Below are 22,997 nucleotides of genomic sequence, written 5' to 3'. Positions count from 1 at the left end.
AAAATGCTATTTTGAAAAGAAGTCCACGGGCTTCTTTTCGAGGCTACTTTCGCCATTCATGGCTTCTTCTTGAGATTAAGCCTATTGTACTTTTATTCGAGCTTTTAATGTAGTTATTTAAATTTTTCATATTATTACTCGACAGTTGTCTAGAGGTTTTGTTACTTATTAATAACCTGCATATTTTTAAGGGTCACGATGTAGTTAAACACAACAAAATACCTTCATATTTCTTCTAGGCCAGATCTACAAACAGTACAGCATACTTTCGACAGTAATCTTTTTTTTTTCCACTAAATTTGAGATTTGTACCGAAAATGGCGGTGAATTGGGGAGGCCTTATTTGTGTAGCCGGTTTCTATGTCACCATCTTGGCAGTCGGTGTGTACGCCTCAACAAAAACAAAAGGTATCACTTCAATTAATGAGGTGATGCTTGCAGGAAGAAACATTGGATTGTTACTTGGTGTTTTCACAATGATAGGTGAGAGTAACTTAATAATTGTATCAGTATTATTTTTAAAAGTTGATTATACTATTAATATAATTATAATTTTCTTTATAATTATAATTTTTCTTATAATTAGCATTATAAGTCAATCGTGACGATATCACTGGAACTCCCATTGCAATTTGATATGCCTGTCTCCAGCAGTGTACTATTTTTCATATAGTGCGCGGTTCGTTTACAAAAGATCAATTCAACTTGTACATATCGTGCACCGCGATGGATTCTATGCTAGTGTCTTTATACTTATCACTACGGCGCTCGCCTGCGGAAAGAAAGTACAGACACTCACCCAATCGACGTTTGTTGACAAGTGGTACTGTAATTGAAAAAAACTGATGACATTAGTATTAAAAAAGGTATTAGAATCCGAAAAATGTCGCTGCATATTTAATATTATGTATACAAATTTTAGGAATTCCTTGAATCTTACTAAACTAAAGAAACTGAACATTTTAAATGTAGGCTATATAATACTTAGACCTACCCTGGCCTATGCCTAAATGAATTAGTAAGCCTAGATGAAATCAGCACACGATTTTACCTCTCTTCACCGACGAAAAGTATTCTAATTCACCAACTATTCTAACTGCTTATTAGCATTATCATTATCGTTGCCATTACCGATAACATTATCATCATCATCAACATCATCACCACCATCATCATTATCACTATTTTTTGCATTATTTTTATTTTCATCATTCATGTTAGAAAACAAAACATAACTGAGCATTAGCTATAACTGTACCGAGTATGGTAGGATCATCCCGGTGTACTGTAGAGTCTGAGAGTCGTTCTGTTATTCTATATTTATGGGTCCGTTTTTTAGCAGGCTGTTTATGGGCGCCTTACCATTCCATTACAAATACACTTGCGTCCTGTTACGTACTTCTGTAGACATTCTACATATTCCGAGGTATCCGCTCAAAATGACTGTTACAGATTCTCTTTCATAATAAAAACTATACAAGAGTGAAATGGAATTCCTAAGAAACCTGCAACAATACATGATACAGAAAAGTTTAAGGCAGCTGTAATTGATCACCTAAAGATATAGTCCTGAAGCTACGTGTGCCACCACCCCTCCTTGCTTTCCTTCTTTTAGGGGTTTTGAGGATTAATGATCCATATCCAGAATATTAATGGTTGAATCAATTCCATTTTAATGCAAAAACATGGGAGGAGACACCCCTGCCCCCACCTACCCGCTCCCGCCAACCCACTTCGGTAACAGACAAAAATCACTTACCAAGTGTAAAATAAAAGATTAAAATGGCTAAAAATCTTAAGCATTCAGAAGAAATCCCCTGTATCAACACATACGTAAGGGAACACCCAAGATACTTCCTCTATCGATTTTAGGTTCCACCCCAATCCCATCTTCCACATCTTTCGGACATTAGGTCCTCGATTTGATACTCGCGCCACCCAAGAAAAAAAAAACTGGATCCGCCACTGAAGAATGGTGTAATGAAAATAGTATTGTTTATAACGTGAATTATGAGCTGTGCGATTTAATATCCTTGATTTTAAATACGTATTGAGGCTCTGTTATATCCATAGACAGATGGGAGAATATTTTCTACAAACATCGTACTTTATTTCTTTTTTTTTCTATTTAAACAAAATATATTACATGACAAAACAATAAAGAAGTGGATTTAGGACCTCAATGCAAGAATTTCTCTTTATATTGAGGCCTTAAATGATAATTTACATAACAATTAACTATAATAATAATAATAATAATAATAATAATAATAATAGAGTTGAATGATTGAATAATCATATATATAACAGTAATATTGTAACAAAAATCATAGAAAATAAGAGAACGGATATCGATTGAACGTGTTTATAGATTAAATACAATAACATAAAATTTGAGAATTTGGTTTTTAAAAATAACAATGTTAGGAAATCACATATGGGATAGCGTAGCTCATAAGAGGAAGTAAAAGAGACATATATATTTTAAATAAAATGTTTTGTTGGAAGAACATGTTTAAAATTTGATCTGTTAAGGATACCTATTGATTTCCAGACTTTGGTTTTGATTGCATTGATGTGCGAGGTGAAGGAAATAATATTCTTATTAAAAATAAATACCTTTAACTTTTATAATTTTAGCTTAATTAAAAATTATTCCCTAAGACAAAGAGAGGTTAATTACAGTATGTGGGTCAGAGGTTTAATTTAACTATTTTAGCACTAATACCGTCAATATCCTGTGAACTGTTTTAAGCTGGTTTAAATGCATAATAACGTCAAGAGAAACATGTAAGAAAAATATTGTAGGAAAATAGTTGCCCTTCAGATATGAATAAAAATTCATTTGCGTTTTTATTAAATTCTGATTTACAATTGTCCATTTAACAAATTTTAAATATTAACTGTAATTTATTTCTGAAAGTGATATAACGTACTCTATTATTATTATTATTATTTTGTATTTGACATATAATGTATGCCTGTTTTTATTGAATTGACTTTATAATCCAAGGAGAAGGAATATGATTACCATGGCCTTAGTCCTAGGTTTCTGAAGAGAAAAACATCTGTTAAGTTCAGCAAAAAAAAATAATTTTGATAAGCAATAAATGGATTGTCAGTTGAAAGCAAGTAGACACAGTCCTTATCATTTAGTTCATTGATAATACCGTACTCGTGCGAATAAGCTCCCCGTTTGAATAAGCGCCCTTCTCGAATAAGCACCAATCCTAACATGAAAATTGTCTTAAGCGCCCCGTTTATATAAGCTCCCCTCCTAATTTTAAATATGCGCCTTTAAAAGCCTATAATCCAATCAACTCTGAGACTGTGGTTGGCATGATTTCAGCTGCGGATTGGATTCACATTTTCTTCTTATGTAATATTGAAAATGAGGATATTTCTCCTGAACAGATGAGAGTTTTTTGGACAGTATTTTTCCAACTTTCATTTCATTTTATTTATTCAATATCCAGGTAAAAGCAATACAAGACAAAACATACAACAAACAAGATGTTCATTACATGAGAATTGCCAAAAGTGCAAGCACAATCAAGTGGCTCTGCTATACTAAACATCTTTACAGAAAAATATACATTAAAAACCAATATATGAGATTCACACAGAACAGCAATTGATCCGAATAAATATTAACGTTAATATAGAATGTCAGTAAAATAATTTACAGAGAACATATAGACTTTTAAAATGATTTTTTTTAAACTATTAAAACTATCAATAATAATTATTCCTATTTCAGGGGAGATCGATTGCCATAAACGAGAAATTGAAAAAAAAAAAAAAAAAAAAAAAAAAAAGGAGTGCAGAATTTACAGATTCGAAATAACGGTCATTAATCTCAATAAAATCAAAAATGTTAAAATCATTAAAATTATAAAGTAATTTGAGATGATATTGCCATGGGGAGGTCAAAAACAAAGGCATTAATTAGAAGCGGGCACAGTACATATCCATGTGGGACTCCAGAATAAACCTGAGCCCACTCGGAGGTCTGACCACGCAAAATTACTCGCTGGAATCTACCCAAGAGAAAAAGCTCACACAGTCGAAAGCTTTATCCCAATCCGGAAAAATGGCGTTATGGTCCGATATAGGAAAATTGAACATCAAAAAATATTCTGTGTACTTCACAAACTGCCAATCGACAATAAAATTAAAGTTTTTCAATTTAAATTTATGCATAGGATCGTTTTCACCAATGTAAAATTGTTTAAGATTGGTCTGGTAAAGTCTGAATTATGCTCTTTCTGTAATAAGGAAAAAGATCATCTCTTACACATGTTTGTTGAGTGTAGAATCAGTCTTCCTTTGTAGGAAACTACTAAAGAATTTATCTTTAATGAAACTAATACAGTAATTAATTTTGACACAAAAAGTATCTGCTTTGGAGAGCCTGATTTACCACCAATTGTTAATTCTTTCATATTGTTCACTAAATATTATATCTATAGCTGTAAATTACAAAATATAATTCCTCATTTCAAGGATCTAAAGCTCAGACTAGAAAAATATAAAGATGTACTCAGACTCTTGAATTGATTCTCCCTACTGTATTGTAAACTCAATGGCATGCTTATTATTATTTCTTCTGTTTTGTTATTGCTGTTGTTTGTATTATTGTTGTCATTATTATCAATGACAACAATAATAATAATTTGTTTTTCTTGTACAATTGTATTGTATTATATCGTTATGTCTATTTTATATTAAGGCTTTTTATTATTTTTTCTGTTAAATGTTATGAATGTATTATGCATGAAAGAAATAAATTTTTAAAAATGGCGTTAATTACGGGTGAATTTACAGCATCAAGTGTTTTAGACCATTCATGATAAAGGGATGTGGTTTGTGTCACACAAGATCTACGTGGGTAAAATCCATGTTGAGAATGGACTAATGAAACCATTAAATTGAAAGTCAGATATTAATTCGTCAGCAACTATACGCTCGAGAACTTTACCAACAATCAAACACAGTGATATGCGCCTATAATTACCATTCTTATTACCAGACTTAAATACAGGAGAAATATTTGCGAGCTTTCAATCACTAGGGATAAAACCATATACCAGAAAATAATAACTCAAAAACACAATTTTAAAGTTTTTTATTTTATTTATTAAAATACTAAAAATTGGGTCAATAATTGGGGCTGACATACTAAACAGTTTTGGAGTTATACCGTCCGGGCCTGGAGATTTATTTGCCTTAGGAGAGAGAGAAGGGCTCGAAACACGGTGCTCTCATCAATTGTAATATTAGAAAGAGTACTAGTATTATCGGTGTGTTTACAGTTGGTAGTTATATTGTCTAAGTTGAAATCGTGATTAGGTATATTGAATTTCGCAGAAAAAACAATTAGCAAAGGCATTCGCCGCATTAACATCATAATCAATAGCAATCCCATTGCACGTAAAGTTTAGTGCAGTGTCTGACTTACGCTAACTTATAATTTAACTCCAGAAACGCTTTAGGCTGCTACCATTTTCACAAATAATGCTCAACTTTTTTAAGTAATCAAAATATATCTTTCCCATTTTTTGGATTATTTGGATGTTGTTTTTTTTTTTTTTTTTTTTTTTTTTTTTATTTTTTTTTTCCTTTTTTTTTTTTTTTTTGGTTTTTGTTTTTTTTTTTTTTTTTTTTTTTTTTTTTTTTTTGCATAATTGGATAAGCTTCGTTTTTTACGAGACAGTGATATTATTTCTGAATTGATCCACATAGGTGTCGTACGACTTTTGCTTTTTACTTTTGGAATACAATTAGTATTAGCTGCCATGAATAAATCTTTAAAACAGATCCACATAGATTCACAGTCAGCCTGATCGACGCACATATACTACGGAACAGACTTGAGGGTAAGGAAAAGGTCATGATCACACTTATTATACTGATAAAAATGTCTATGTATAGTTTGCGTTTGCTTAGGACTACTTACAATATTAAAATAAACACCAATAATGTCACTTATACTAAGTAATGTCACTTATACTAAGCCCAGGTTCACATTTAAAATCAGAGACAATGTCAGTATTATTGTAAATGATTAAATAATAAGCTACTATTATTTTCTGTAAAACGAATGGGAAAGTTAACACATTGCACAAGATCTAAGGAGGCTAAAATGTCACAAAAACTTTTATAGCGGGGACAGTTAACTGAAAAATTGAAATCACCAGATATTAAAATACATATGTACTTATGAGCTATAGAAAGGATAAAATCAACCACCTCTTGAAATTATCTAACCATTCATTGATTGAATTTGGAGGCCTATATAACAACAGATAAGTATTGTACCATTTGATACAGTTATTTCAATCATTTGCATTTCAATTCTTGTGTCCATGTCACAACAAGTAGAGTTGATTGAATTATTGCAAGCTATGAGCACTCCTCCACCATGTCGTGAACGATCCTTTCTATAAACACTATAACCACTAGGAAATGCCTCGGAGTTGTTAATAGATGAATCAAGCCACGTTTCTGTCATTAGAATAATATCAAGGGGCTCACTAATGCGAACACGAAGTTCGTCAATCTTAGTAACAACACTGTGTGCGTTGAATAGGGCCACGCGTATTTTATTGCGATCCGTGTATATCATGCTGCTAGTACCCATTGTGCCATTGTGATGTCATCGAGAGAGTTGTCATGGAAAAAAGAGTAAGAAAGTTTTGGTAGGGCACACATATTGCAATCCACGTAGAACTATTTTTATAATACAAAAATGTTGAATTGCACATTGGGATACACCTTATGTGATAAACGTGATTACATTCGCAACATGACAGGTTCTTCTGGTTACATCTGATCGTGTTCGCGCACGTAACACATGTTAGTTTTAATAACTTACTCGTCCTGTTAAATTTATTACGTACTGGACCTGGGTGGGGGTGATTAGCGCAATACCTTAACGTCCCAACAAACCTTTCTCTTCATATTCGTCACATGCTTAACATTTGGATGATAAAAGTTCATATCTTTTTGGATACTATCGATAGGTTTAGATTTTCAAAAGTCATTGTGAGACACTGGTAGGTAGATGAGCAATATGAACGAAAAACTACACCCATGCAGTTTCATATTGCTGTACGAAGGCGCAATCTCACGCAGTTCAGGTTGTACTCTCCATATCCAGATATCAAATACATTTTTAAAGTAGTTTTAAAACTACTAATAGACGGAGAATACGTATTAAATGACCTAAAGAGTGAATATACCAATCCACAAGAATAGTGTTGAATATTTATATACTGTGCTAATAAGCTAACAGGTGTTGGAAAGTATTGAGGAAAAAAAATCAGATAATAAGGAAAGCATAGAGGGCCTAATGCGATTGATACATTGTGCTTCCAACACACGAAGGCGCAATTCATCTTTAGGTGCTCTTCCGAGCGCAGAGGTGGTGCAGTGCTTACGAGCCGAAGCGAGATGTTCAGTCACCCTAAAGAGAAGCGCCCTAATAGTGGAACCAACATATTCTTGATGATATCATCAACAATATGTATCAATCGCATTAGGCCCTCTATAAACCGTACGAATGAGCTTAGTGACGCTCTCCTTATTACCTGATTTTTTTTTTCTCAATACTTTACAACACCTGTTAGCTTATTAGCACAGTATATAAGGCCTGGCCTGCCTAATTCCTGTCTCAGTTACTGATGTGTCGTTGATACGGCGAAATATTAAACACTATTCTTGTGGATTGATATATTCACTCTTTAGGTCATTTAATACGTAGTCTCCTTCATTATGAGAGTGAAAAACAAGCGATATTTGTTCAACTTACTAATAGACGGTTTATTAATAAGCACTGATTGAAAATGTTGGGAGGAACATGATGATTTAGTCAAAACGTTTTTAACAAAAAATCTTGTTGAATGTTGATGAATAGAAGAAACTGTAGTAAAGAAATTAATTATGTGAAAGGGAAAAGCATTTTTTAAATATTCTATGCGTGAACATGGCCATGCGTTTGGCGCATCGGCTTGGACTCCCAACCTCGAGGTCGGGGGTTCGAAACTCTCACTGTGCAAATCGCTTGTGTCCTTGGGCAAGGCACTTTATCTACGGTTGCCTCTCTCCACCCAGGAGTACAAGTGGGTACCTGGTAGGTTCCAACACAACTGCGCTGATTACTAGCAGCAATATTATGGAATAATAATATAATTTAACTTAATAATTTAATTTGGTGTTCAATGTGTTCCACACGTGTTTGAACCAATGACCGGGGTAGTAATGTGAAGCGCTTAGAGGCTATGTAAGGGCATTAAGCGCTATATAAGAACGATATATTATTATTATTATTATTATTATTATTATTATTATTATTATTATTGTTATTATTATTATTATTATTATTATTATTATTATTATTATTATTATTATTATTATTATTATTATTATTATTATTATTATTATAAGTACTTTGTCCAGATCATAAATATTAAGAACTTTAAATTTGTGAAAGAGATTTTTAGTGGGGGATCTGAACGGAACTCCTGCACAAATAAGCAGTGCACATTTTTGAAGGCAAAAAAGATTATTGTAATTTGTAGATTCAAAACTAGATTATGGACATAATGTTTTATTTACATTATCTACCCATGTGATATTGCAGTAAGACAGGTACAGTAAAATTAGGAATATAATATTAGGAGAATCTCGGATGGTAGGTATTGTCTTAGTTTATTTATGACTCCCAAATTTCGAGAAACAGTATTAATAATTCAGTAATTATGGGATTTCCAGTTTAATTGGGAATCAATTGTGGCTCCTAAGAATGTATTTTCTGTAACACGGGTAATTTTGTTATTGTTTATATATAGATCGTCTTTAGATATTGTAGATTTACATTTATTTAAACATAATATAACATGTAATTGAGATATTTGAAGATTATTTATTTAAGACCAATCTGTGACTTTGATTAATACACATTTTATTTTTATGAGAATAAACAATTATTTGTGTCATCAGCAAATAAAATAAATATCAGTAACTGATAATAGTTGAAAATGTCATTAACATAAATTAATAAAGGAGGGACCTAAAATTTACCTAGCAAATTACTGCCATCAAATATGGAATTTACTTTCCTTTTCAATCATAAGCTCCCCCTCAATTCAATTATTTTTTTAAAAAATTCTGAAGAATATTATAGTAAAATTTTAAAATTTCTAATAGCCTTTATTGATTTCTATGTACTTACCAATTTGTGTAATTTGATAGTATTTTATTGTATGTGTTGCTGGGCTCTGAAGAATAACAATGCTTTTGCACAAATCAAGTCACCCAGGCAAATGAAGAAATAAATACAATAATAAATTAATGGAAAAAAATAGCACACAAACCATGAAAACAAAGGACTCCTAAAAAGAAAATGTGTAAGCTCTACCAATAATGGCGAATCTTACTAATCGAACAAAATTTGCTTACCTTTGTTAAATATGTAAGCTTAAAGTTTTTTAAATTCCACACTTTCATATATCTCTGGACTACTCCAATGCCATTGACATTACTGTGGATAATGGGATTCTTTATTCCAAAAAATATATACGATTTCTGTGTCCGTGGGAGTGATTAAGAAGTTATTTAACAGATCAACATACATAACATTTAATAAGTCCAAGTCTAATCAAATAGTTATTTCAACAAACCTCTCTTTAAAAACTTTTAATCTTTATCAAGTTAATTTTTTTTGTCATTTTAAAAATATTTTATTTGTATTGCACCTGTTAAATTACGGCCATTCAAATAGGGTCTTTACTTCCCTTTTCAATTGAAAGCTCACCTTCAATTTAATTATTTAACAAGAAATGCAAAAAAAATGTTATAATGAAACAAGTGATATTTAATTATATTTGTTTAGTCTTTGAATTCATTGTACTGTTTTGTTCATTGTTTGGTTAGCTTTCGTTGAATTGTTTCTCATTCTGTATTTTAATACTTAATTTTGAAGCACAATGGGAATAAGTTTGACTTTTTGGTATTTTATTGTGGTTTTATCCTTGAATATTATTCCTCTTATACACATCTAGATGTGTATAAGAGACAGATATATATATATATATACAGATGACTTTAATTTTTTTTCTAACGTACTGGAGCCCAAAAAACTTGTGGAACATTATGAACTTTTAACAGGAATCATGTTTAGCCTTATCTTATATGCTTGGTTCGTTCCCAAAATACTTAAAATATTGTAAGTGATTAGGATGGAAATCAAACTCATAACCTCCTATAACTAGCACGATGTCAAAGCCAGTAGACCACCAAGATGCGCCTATTGGCTAAGTGTTAAATTTCATCCCAAAATAGTTGCGGGTACCTCGAATTAAGGTAACATTTATTTACTTTTCATTTCATTTCATTTATTTATTAGACACAAAGGCCCTGGGACTTCTAAAGAAGCAGTTGCCTCTATGACTCATTGAACCAGAAGTCCCAACAAAACACCAAAAACATCAATAATATTTACAACAGAAATTTAGTTAAAATTTAAAATGTTAAAATTATATCTACATCTGAAGAATAAAAAGATACGTTTTACACCTATTTAAAAATACATTAAGTGTGCAAATGACAGCATCGTCTTTAATTTGACTTGAACGGGATGACCAATACGCAGGAAATAAATGAATATATGAATGCTGTAGCGCACTGTGCGGGCAACTGGATGAATGAAGTAAGATTACCTGGATGACGATAATTGATACTATATTGTTGATTGCACTGCATATATTATGTTTATATAAACATATGTTTGTTGGCCTATATAACAGAAAATGACCTTTTTTAAAATACAAATATAGTAAAATATGTTTTTAAAAAAAAGTAATGGTGGAAACGAGCAAAGATCCGAAAAAATAAGCAAAACCAATCCTGTGTTAGAACAGGAAAAAAATTAAAAATTAAAAATTAAAGAAAGAAAAACGCTGACCAAACAGGTTGAAACAAAACCCAAATTGACAGAAAACCAGGGTGGTAACATCAAATTAGATTTAGACCGACTAAGGTGGTCAAGGAGAATCGGAGAGATATGGAATATACCCTTTTAATTAAGTATTTTATGCTGTTTAGAAAAAAAAATTAAAATTGTCATTTACTGAACAAGTTGGTAAGAGTTTCAAAGTTTGAGAAGTGAAAATCAAATATTATGCTGGAAGTAATTATCAATTTTATGGGTTGATATTGTATGAATATCAAAACTATTATGTGTGTTGTATTTGGGTAAAAAAATCAGTTATAGGAAACATAGCTTACATAAATATAGATTGTTACAGGAAGGTGATGTCTGTAAGATTAAGATTAGAAAATAAACCAGAAGAGTGTCATCGTTGTGGCGAGCCAGATATGATCATAATATTAGTTCACAGTTGGGGAGAGCGAAATATCATTGGAGTGATGACGTGAAGATTGACATAATAAACATTTGGGCACTTCTTCCGGGGAATGCCGACAATTGTGAGCGACTCTAAATTAAAATTTCAATTTTTGGCTGTCTTTTCATGTATCATGTGTTTGTGTGTTTTGGATATTTAGTATTCAAACTGACAAGCATTTGCTTCTTTTGATGCCTATGTAAACTATTGTCAATAAATGTTATAGAAACATATGTCAGTTTGTCCATAGACAGACAGACACGCCTACAGACAGACGGGTGCATGTATAAACAAAGGTTAACATATTTGGCCGTCATTTACAGTATTTTTCAATTAAATATGACAAAGTATATACATAATCCATGTTGCTATAGTAAGGTTCAATAGGATATGTACTTCTAAAAGCTGAGATACAGAAAATGTAATCTACATCATCCACATCATCATCATCTACATCATCATCCACATCATTATCATCCACATTAACATCATCACCATCATCACCACTCACATCACAATGTAATACATGCTGGAAGTAATTATCAGTTTTACAGGTGGGTATACGAATATCAGGACTTGTATGTATGTTGTGTTTAAAGATTTTAAAAACCAATGATAGGAAGCATACATAAATATAAATTGTTACATGAAGTTGATATCTGTAAGATTAAAATTAGAGAATAAACTAAAAGAGTGCCATCCTTTTGCAGAGTGAGATGATCACAATAGCCTTCTTTTGAGTAATTGTTCATAAGATACTTCTAGAATTAAAATGGATTGAAGAGAAGCTGTTGTCAGCAGTATTCATCATTAAGGTTGAGAATTCAAAGAACAATGGGACATTAATATCTGGAAGTAGAAAATTGGTAAATGAAAATCAGGGTCAATATCTGTTTTAAATGTGTTATTATCTTGAAAAGAAGAAGAAAATCTTGTCTGCCATTCGGTAGAACATTGCAATGGTTGAACATTGCAATTAAACAAAAAAACAACGAATATACAAAAACACAAAATAAAAGATAACGGCTGCAGGCGTAGCTAAAAAGAAAAAGAATTAATTAAAAAACAATGGCCGAAGGCCTAACTTGATGAGTTTATCGACGCAATCGATGTATTGCTATTTTAAAGGTGATATTTATAGAAATTATGTTTTGCGCTACCTAATGCTCAATACGTTCCATAATACTTTGGGGGGGGGGAACCCCGCAATTGAAACATGAACATGGCCGGCGGAAGGTTTTTCAAAGTTGGGGGCCAACTAGTAAAATGAATGGGAATATGAATTAGAGGGATCTGGGTTCAAATTTAGGAGGTGAAGTTAAATGTTTCCCAAAAGCTCCAAAAAAGAACGGAGATCCGTGAGTCCTCACTCATTTTGATTCCCAGATGGCGGGAAATGAGCTTTACCGACTTTTGAGCTAGGTATCTTTAAAAGAATTTTAAGTTCTTCAAAATTCAAGGATTTTCCCTTCTTGAAAACGAAAGAAAAAGGCGGATTCGGGTTCTTCCCGGTAAAAAGACTTTTAAGTTCTTCAAAATTCAAGGTTTTCTCCCTTGAAAAGAGTCAGGTAGATTTTACTCATTCTTATTACAGTAAATAAGCCTATTATGTGTGTACCAATATGCATACGTTGCATACGTATTCCTTTTCCATGAATCGATGAACTCCCCCCTTCCACCCCAAAAAGATTTCTAGATGGCGGGAAATGAGCTTTCCCGACTTCTATTATTTTATTGTAACAAAAAAAATGAAGCTCACGGGTCCTAAAAAGGTAGGCCTTTATAATTTTTTTGTTGCCAAAACGATGGAGTCAGGACTCCTGCCCCCCCCCCCCCCCCCAAATCCACCAATGTGAATTGTGAGAAATTTTAACTCGGCCGGGGACTGGATAAACACTCTCTTTCCCCTACCTCTCCTCCTTCTTCCCTTTTTCTTTTCTTGCATTTCTATCCGATCATACAAAAATCTCCACAGATATTATATATTTTCTGCCAAAAAGTGGGGCCCATCGGTAAATATTATCCTCGATTGTGTGAACGTCGCGAATAGTTGCAATTTCAGATTAAAAAAAAAAAACCAATATGACCACTAAAAGTAGTTGCATGGTTTTATAAGTAGTTTCTTATCATTTTGCATAACGTAAAGATATTTAAAAAGCACTAAAATGAGATGAAATAGCATTGATGTTATTTGGTATAAGGGATTATCTTGTATTCCTTGAATGTCGCTCTTTATATAACCACCAACCATAGACCATGCTCCAGTAAGCGACACGTGACAGTAAACCTCAAAAATTTACGTTGAAAGCTGCTGCTTTTGGCGTTCCATATAATACAACATACAGAAGGCGGAAATACACCAATTTGCTCCAGTAAACGACACGTGATAGTGAAAAGTTCGTAGAATTCATTATTTTTCTCTCAATTAAGCTAAAATATGGAGTTATTTTCACTTCGTGAGCTGAAGACTTTGATGAATTAAAAACCATTATGTCTATCTTGTTACAGTTTTACAGACCAGTAGGTTTTGATCCTTGACGTTATCTGACGTGATGCTACATTGCTGTGCCTTTAAAATAAGCGTAATTATAATATAGATCATTTTCTATACTTCCGCAGCTACTTGGGTCGGTGGTGGCTATATCAACGGCACTGCTCAATCGGTGTATGATACGGGGCTATGGTGGACGCTGGCCCCTTTTGCATATTCATGTAGCCTGATTATAAGTATGTATAACTTTATTTCATGTACGACATTATTTCATAAATATATTACTACTAGTAAATTAGCCCTGTTTTTCGACATATGTAGTGCAATCAGTTAATTATTTTCCTGTCCCCTTTTGGCTGAGAAAATTAGGTACGTTTAAACCGAATAACTTAACAGAGACTATAAGTCAACGGAACATTAGCCAAAAACGCTGGATTTTTATTTTTTATTGTTTATGTCATACTGTGTCTAATGCACACAATGACCGTTTATTTCTTCCTCTAGAATACCGTAAATCCTTAAATTGAAGCCCTATGCTTCTTTTGTTTGCGAACTTTAGATGGACTTCTTTTCAAAATGTTCTTCATTTCGAGATGGGTTTCTTTTCGAGGCTACTTTTGCAAAGTACCGAGAGGGGGCATCTTTTCAAAATGAGTACTGTAAATGCGAATTTGTACAATTAAACAATATATACGGCCACTGTAACATCAATCTTTATCATGGAGTGTGTTTAACTGACATTAAATCACCTAAACTACAGTATAAACCAAGCTTGAGTTTAATTTATTTTGGGTTTTTTTTTTAAATTCATGTACAGTGTATACTGTACTATCTCGAAAAGAAGCTTATGTTATCTTGAAAAGAAGCCCATGGGCTTCTTCAATTCGAGATTAAGCTCACCGGGCTTCAATTCGAGGTTTTACGGTATAGCATTTGTAATTTGGATAAAGTGTAAAAAAAAAATGGGACGCTTAATCATAAATATGATAAGATACTTGATGTACCAAAGAAAAGAACTTTATTTTGAAAGTTATAATTATCAGGTTTAGAAACTCATAAATTGCTGAAAATTACGTCATCTCAATGGTTCTAGATAGTACAAGGCTGTTAGGGGCCTGTTTTTTTTTTCATCATAGGCCGAAACTATGTCTATACATTTGTAAAAAAAATAGCCTAGCCGTCAACGAGCCGTTAATAACCATTGGTAACAGCACTAGATTTTTAGATGATAATTATATATTGTTGTTTACCCCAATTATTTTACGTTCTACCATTTAGCTTTTCTGATTATTTATTTAACTTTATTTAATCGGTTGCGGAGTCTGCTCGAATCCCTATTGAAATAGTACTAGAGTGCAAAGCTTCTTTATTTTAGGTCGCCTAAATAATTGCATACCAAGCATCAAAGCAAACAAAAAACGATTATGTTTTACTTCGGACAAACTCTAAATCGGTTTATCCCAACTGACATGAAATTTAGGGTACTCTAAGTGAAGAAGGCTTATGACTATACATACACATTTACAAACATTTTATTATAGAAAGGTAAATTCATATATTCAAACAAAATATATATACTTGCGACGTTTACATCTACTACCAGTAGAACTTCATCTGGCACTGACGGGTGCTTGTGCAAGTTGTTTTGTGAGGCGTTACAATGTAACACCCTCTTTCTCTCTGACACTTTGTTGTTTGAAATTCCACAGCTGTTGGTAGCTGACCTGTAGGCACTTTAAGCAACCCTTGTTTGCACTCAAGGCTCAAGTGCTACTTAAACATTTTATTTCTGTGGATATTTGAAGACTAAATAAATACATGTGATGTTAATTTTATGAATGTTAGGGCTAACTCGGCTGTTAAACACCTTTGATCGTTCTTATGTTTAAGTTTATTTTAGCAGTGTAGTTTTATATAATTTCCCTACAGATACAGTTTATTTCCAATAAAAACAGAATGTCCATGTATTTAAAATTCCACCGCTGTACACTGAAAAGCTCAAAGTTTTTGAAACTAGTGATTCAATTATAGTAAGTTATAAACAGGAATGCGTGACTGAGAATAACATAAAAAAAATAAAACAAGTGATTGATTTGACATAGATGATATTCTGAATGTTAATACATTACATTTATTGTAAGTCTGCAATTACAAAGTACAAATAGTTGTTAAATTAAAGTTTATTAAAATTTCACTGTGTAAACTAAGGCTTCGCTCGATGCTGGCATCATATAAAATAAATAAATAATGTAGGCCTATATCGTACGTAGCCCTATCCAGTGGCGGATAATTTAGCAAAGGGAAATGAAAAATGCGAGGTGTGAAGTACCAAAATGGGGGAGGTGGTTTTGGGAGGGGGCTTAATTACCTTTCCATTTGAGATTTTTTTGGAAATGGCATCTGGATTGGATTGGATTTATTCGGTGTAAACAGCAAGGATAGCCCACGAAAGTCTAGAAGAAGACTTATTTCCAGTGGGGTCCTTATGGTGGTAATTGGACTGTACACCGGGAGACAATCCCCTACTCTTTTCAGATAGTGTACTGCGTTCTTTAACTTGCACATGGGTCATAGATGCACACGGGACCAACGGCTTAAATGTCTCATCCGAAAGACGGTGCGCTATTGTAACTTGTATTTCAGCAGCCTTCTAGCTGAACACAAGGAGAGGCAGCGATGGGAAATGAACCAGGGACCTAGAGATCTCCACGGTTCAGCGCACACACAGTGGCTACCAGCAGATTAGCCGACTGAGCTAAGCTGCTCTCTCAAAAGTTTAAATTAGAAAGTGTATGATTTACAGGGTGTAATGTCGTAGACTTGGACACCGCCCTCTATTATGTTGAATACCGATGTTGGAAATGAGAAATCTCGAGTGGGGAAATAAAGCATGCGAGTAAACTTTATACCGTAGTCAGTTGTGTACGTTATTAACCGTTATCACTTGCGAAAACAGACACTCCACAAACACATTGGCGACGAAGATATAAGTGATATCCATAGAACCCACCTAGCAACTCCACTGACCTGTAAGTACGTTACAGCTAAGGTTTTTAGTTCAATTACTTTAACAACACACGTCCACCGTATCCGATAAAATGGCTGTCTCCAAGGATACCGCCTCCAAATTGACCTCGGCGGCATTCACAATCCTTGCACCACCTCCACTGGACATGTCGTCCAGCAACTTACATTAGGCTTGGAGAAAGTTTCGACAGCGTTTTGAAAACTTTAAACTGGCGACAGGGGTCAATGAAAGAAACATTCGACAACGAGTTGCTACACTCCTTTCTATCGTTGGCCAACCAGCCCTTAATGTATATAACAGTTTTGTTTGGGAAGATTCAGGAGATAAGACAAAAATTGACAAAGTAATTCAACTGTTGGAAACTCATTGCACAGGCACTTTCGAACGATATGTATTCAGTAGTAGATCCCACAAAACAGGGGAAAGCACTGATGCCTATGTAACAACCGTACGCATCCTTTCTGACTCATGTGAATTTGGTGAGCTAAGGCCTAGCCTCATCCGCAACCGCATTGTCATGGGTGTAGATGATTCACGTATGACACAACGTCTATTGCGTACTGATAATCTCAACCTAGAGAAGGTCATTGATATAATTCATGCCAACGACACCGCAGCAGCTCAACTTGCGAAGACATCGGAATCTGACACACAAAACTATGCAAGAGCTGTGATCAGGAAACCAAACAAAGGTGCCACATACAACAAACAACAAACATCTAGGTACCAACCAACCCATCAGAATATACCGGCAGTACATCGTAAACAGGCCACACAACCTACAACTGTGTGTTATCACTGTGGTAGAGATTATCCGTATTCCAAGGAGTGCCCAGCGTTTGGTAAAGTCTGCAACTACTGCCAAAATAAAAAACACTTTGCAAGTCAAGGTTGGACAAAAGAACGCAACCGAGAACGCACAAATGCACCCAGCGATAGTGATTCAAGTGAAAAATACGCATATGTCCTCAAACTAGCACCCCTGACTCACAAGAGAAACAAACATGTTGAAATACTAATCAATAAAGACAAAATGAAAGCAGGGCCGGATTTAGGACCCCCACCCTTTTTTGGGAGGTAAAAAAAAAATGAAAAAAAGGAAAGAAAAAGAAAAAAATGATAGCCCAGAACGCCTCAAATGCTATTTTCGGGCGTCTAGAACACAAAACTTTCGCGGGGCCATGCCCCTGGACATCCTAGGCAATGTTGTCCCGATCGGCTCAACTTTCGGCCCCTCCTTTTGGAAATCTTTGGATCCACCCCTGGAAAGTAATGATACTGGTGCGTTGAACAATTTCAAAATCCCATCCAGTCTGGGCTAGCTGGTCTCCCTGGTATGATCAACCTATCAGATGACATCCTGGTGTATGGCGTAAACTCAGTGGAGCATAAGGAAAATCTTTAAAACTGTCTTCAGAGGCTGTGGGAGAAGAACTTGACTCTAAACAAAGGAAAATGCGAATTCAACAAAGAAATTGTTGAGTTCTTTAGGCATGTGTTTCATTCAGGTGGCATCTCCCCAAGTCCAGACAAAGTTAATGCATTGTAAAATGCAACACCACCAACCAATAAAGAAGAGGTTCGAAGCCTGCTAGGACTTGCAACTTATTGTGCACGCTTCATACCTAATCTAGCAACACTCACAGAACCACTCAGAGTGCTTACCAAAGCTGATTCAGAATGGATGTGGGAAGAACCACATGCAGTCGCTCTTCAATCAGTCAAAGATTCTATCACAGAACATTGTAATCTAGCATATTTTAACCAGCAACTCCACACAGAGGTAATTGTTGCTGCCAGCCTAGTAGGCCTTTGTGCAATGTTAACCCAACAGGATGGTGATAAAAGAGTCTTGGTGGCGCTGGCCAGCAGATCATTGACACAAGCAGAACAACACTACTCACAAACTGAACGGGTAGCCTTGTCCGTTACATGGGAATAAAACACTTCCATATGTATCTGTACGGAGGAAAATTTGAGGTTGTTACAGATCACAAACCACTGCTTCCTCTCTTTAACAACGCCACTTCCAAACCACCATTGCGCATAGAACGCTGGCTCATGAGACTACAAGAATACGACTACACCTTAAAATACCGACCAGGAAAAGTCAACCCAGTAGACTATATATCCCGCCACCCATTGTCAACGACGAAAGAATCCAGCAGAGAGGACAAATGGCAGAAGAGTATATTAATCTCACACACTCAAGATCCCTTACTATTGAAGGGATAGAACACGAAACAGCAAAAGACAAAACGCTACAACTATGTATATCAGCCATAAATAACCAACAAGTGGCACACCATTCAAAGGCAAGCATCGGAGGCTACAAACAAAGACATCAACTGTCTCTTTAAACTCAGAGACCAACTCAGCGTTAGTGTCAAAAACGACATACTGCTGCGTGATCATCGCATCATAATTCCTAAATCAGTACAACAAAGAGCAGTCGACATAAAGGCCACCAGTGAATAATTAAGACAAAACAACTCATGAAGGATGCAAGTTTTCGTTCCCTGGCCTTGCTCATATGGTTGAAGAAACCTTAGCTTCATGTCTTCCGTGTCAGGCATCAACTCTCGAGAAGGAAGCCTTTGCACCACTAAGTATGTCTAAGCTCCCACAAAAGGTCTGGCAAGAGGTAAGCGTTGACTTTAAAGAATTGCCAACGGGAGAATACTTGAATATTCGATGACTACAGTAGGTTTCCTGTCATAGAAGTCACGAAATCAACATCAGCCAAAAGTGTGATCCCAAAACTCGACACCATTTTTGCTACCTACGGCATTCCAGTAACTGTTCGAACAAACATGACCCACCGTTCAACGGAGGATGGTTCTCACAATTTGAACAATACTCTGGCTTTAATCACCGAAAGGTCACACCACTTTGGCCACGTGCAAATGGTGAAGTACAGTAGACAGAATGATGCGGAACCTTAAGAAACTCTACCGTACTGCCACAACAGAACAACAGAACTGGCGGCAAGCGTTAAACAAATACTTGAGAAACCATAGGGTTCACCACGTAGTTCAAATGGGATACCACCAGCTACGCTGATGTATGGCGGAGAAGTACGCACATACTGCCGGAGATACAACGCAGTACCAAAAATGACAAAACTCTACGTTTACATTACAAAAAGGCAAAATCCACGATGAAAATGAACGCAGAAAGAAACAAACGCTTCAAAAGCAAAACTTGTCATGAAGGAGATGTGGTTCTATGCAAGAGAGATGGAAGCTTACGCAGCCATGAAACACCTTATCATACACAACCTTACATGGTCACAAAAGTCAATGGCACCATGATATCAGCATACAATGGAAATCACACAATCCACAGGAACTCTTCGTTCTTCAAAAAGGCTGACCGACTAAAGAACAGTAAACGTTACAAATCAACAACTTCAGCTCGATAGTGACTATGACAATGAACCAATCCCGGCACCTCAGTTTGCCCCAGCACCCCAAACACCAGATAGGCAACAACCAAAAAGAATCATCAGACTTCCAAGCTGACTAAAAGACTATGTTATGTAACTGATTTGAGAAACGGAACTTTTGCAAATGTTGTTGTTTATGATGTTAAGGATAGTTTTAAAGGTAAACAAAATTTTAAAATATATAATAATAAACAAAAAACAAATAAATAAATTTTTTAAAAGCATAGCCATTGTAACAACTTAGCAAAGCAACTACTTATGTTACAAATTAAGGTCACTAAAAAAATAATTAAACAAATAACTAAAATAAATAATACATCTTAATACTGCTCTAATGTACAACACAAAGTCTACCAAATAGACTTACATTAATTCCATTTAAGATGGAGAGGGATGTAATGTCGTAGCCTTTGACACTGCCCTTTATTATGTTGAATGCCGATGTTGGAAATGAGAATGCTCGAAAGTGGAAATAGAGCATGCGAGTAAACGTTATACCGTAGTCAGTTGTGTACGTTATTAACCGTTATAACTTGAGTAAACAGACACTCCACAAACATCACACAGGGTAGCCTATTAAAATTTAGAATCAACTGAGTCAATTCAATCACTGCTTTTATTTTTGCACTGATTCAAATACAAGGCCCCTACAAGGTTTGAAAACTGTCCTATCGTGATAGAGCAGCTTACCATGGGCTGACACAGACTTGAAAGTAGCGCATGCGCAAAATATGGTCTATAAGAAGAATAATTCATAATTCATGAAATTTTTTCAAACTTACCTACGAAAAAAAAAATTGCCTCCTATACATAGGGTATACATAGTTTTGGGTCAAAAGTCACAAAGGGGTCATTATATATATATAAACAAAACTCAAAAACTACTTCCGTCACAATTAACAAAGCCCCGTAATGTCCTTGCACATATGCATTGGTATAAGCCAGGGTCGAATGTCATTTAGAAACAATTCCGAATCAGAAATAGATAAGTTATTAGACAAGTGAGGACGTTCATTTTCTGCTGAGAGATAGTGATTATCAAACATGATTCAATTGAGCTCAAATTTGTCAGGAAATAACATAGTTTCTAGTTATTTCTGGATCTAAGAACCAGATAATGACGTCAGTGTCGATTTGCATTTACTAGTTTCAAACTCTATCATGCATGCCATAATGTTTAATGTAAATATAGCATACCATAATGTTTATTTTAAATAAAGCAATATTAATTATAATTATAGAAATAATAATAATAATAATAATATTTTTATATCTTGTGATTTTATTGTATTGATTATATTTTTTATGTTTATTGCAATTTTCGCCTTTAAGCGGGAACGAAAAGTTCCTGTTGGACAATTGTTATAAAATAAATAAAATAAAATGTCCGAAACTTTGAATGCTGAATCAAATTAGCTTTCATCACAGTTGCTCCTCATTTTAAAGGTAAAACCATTCTTTGTCAACTCCGAAATCACATTCATATTCATTTCTATCTAAAGTCTGTTGCTGGCAAAAGTAGGACGGATAGTCATTTACTGTGAATCTTTGAAAAAACTCATTTGATTATCTGAAACAACTTTATAAATTATATAGTTGTCTCAGTCTGAAATTAAGACACATTCGTTCCAATAATCAAACCTCAAATAGTCATGGTTTTCCTTATTCCTTAAATATGGAAAATATGTATTATGTTGACAATAGTGTAGAAATTATTGAAACTTTATTTTTAAAAAACCTAAACCATAATTCACCACTATAGACACTTTTGGACAAAAATGAAAAATCATGACTTTTTCACCCAATGAGAAGTGTTCTAATATTGACAATGGGTCGTGTCTCATATTATTTGTTATATTTTTATTATTCATTATTTTCACTTGACTCGCATAAATAATTTTGTTCGAAGAACATTTATATGCAGTTACTCACTCTTTATTGCACTTATTGCGCGCCATACCTAATTTAATTGGCGTCGCATACAGTACTCAATTTTTATTTTTTTTTTTTATTATTCCGTCTCTAAATTAACTTTCTCGTTGGTGGCGCTGTCCAGAATAAGAAAAATAATAAAAAATATGAGACTTGTGGCAAGTCTAGTAGCCGGTACTTATAGAGTACCACAGTCGTGTCGTCACGACGCCAGGTGGCGCTCTCTGTTGTCAACAGACATAGGTTACCGTCCATTACGCCTGAATGACTGCATAGGCTTTCTGGAATAGGCATTTTAAAATCTAATATTTTACCATCAAAATGCACTAAAAACACAAAAGCTCGCAATATATTAGTTACCGAACACACATTTAATCATCAATTAAAATTTATATAGAAAAAGTAAGATACAACATCTTAATAATTACGTTAGAAATTGGGATTAATGGTTTGTTAGTGTCGCGTTGAACGCATTTTGCAACGATAGCAACGGAGTAGTATCAATCAATCAATCAATCAAAAACTTTATTTATTCTCGAAATTGCAAGTACAGTAACATATATATAAACAATTATATAAAGCACAATAAAACATTACAAAAGACTTGTTCGATCAAAAAAACATTATAAACAGATCGTTTTTCAACAAGTTGGAGCGTAATAAGAATAACATAAAAGCAAGCATAAAGTT

The 22,997-nt window shown here is 34.3% G+C and overlaps 1 protein-coding gene across 3 annotated transcripts in view; it reads left to right on the top strand.

Moving 5' to 3' along the window:
• The first annotated feature begins 247 nt into the window (after positions 1-247).
• Positions 248-22,997, top strand: part of LOC117111040 (high-affinity choline transporter 1-like) — a 34,892-nt gene continuing 12,142 nt past the window's right edge. For 2 of the 3 annotated variants that reach the window (XM_033253915.1, XM_033253913.1), the window contains exons 1-2: positions 248-483; positions 14,028-14,135. In XM_033253915.1, coding sequence (XP_033109806.1) covers positions 318-483; positions 14,028-14,135 — 274 coding nt within the window. In that variant the 5' untranslated portion in view covers positions 248-317. The remainder of the gene's footprint in view (positions 484-14,027; positions 14,136-22,997) is intronic. The other variant, XM_033253914.1, reaches the window with a different exon arrangement.

Source organism: Anneissia japonica, unplaced genomic scaffold, assembly GCF_011630105.1.
Source record: "Anneissia japonica isolate Jap-2015-1 unplaced genomic scaffold, ASM1163010v1 scaffold573_len2283161_cov171, whole genome shotgun sequence".
In the NCBI taxonomy this organism is placed as follows: Eukaryota; Metazoa; Echinodermata; class Crinoidea; order Comatulida; family Comatulidae; genus Anneissia; species Anneissia japonica.
This window is presented reverse-complemented; position numbering and strand designations above follow the sequence as displayed.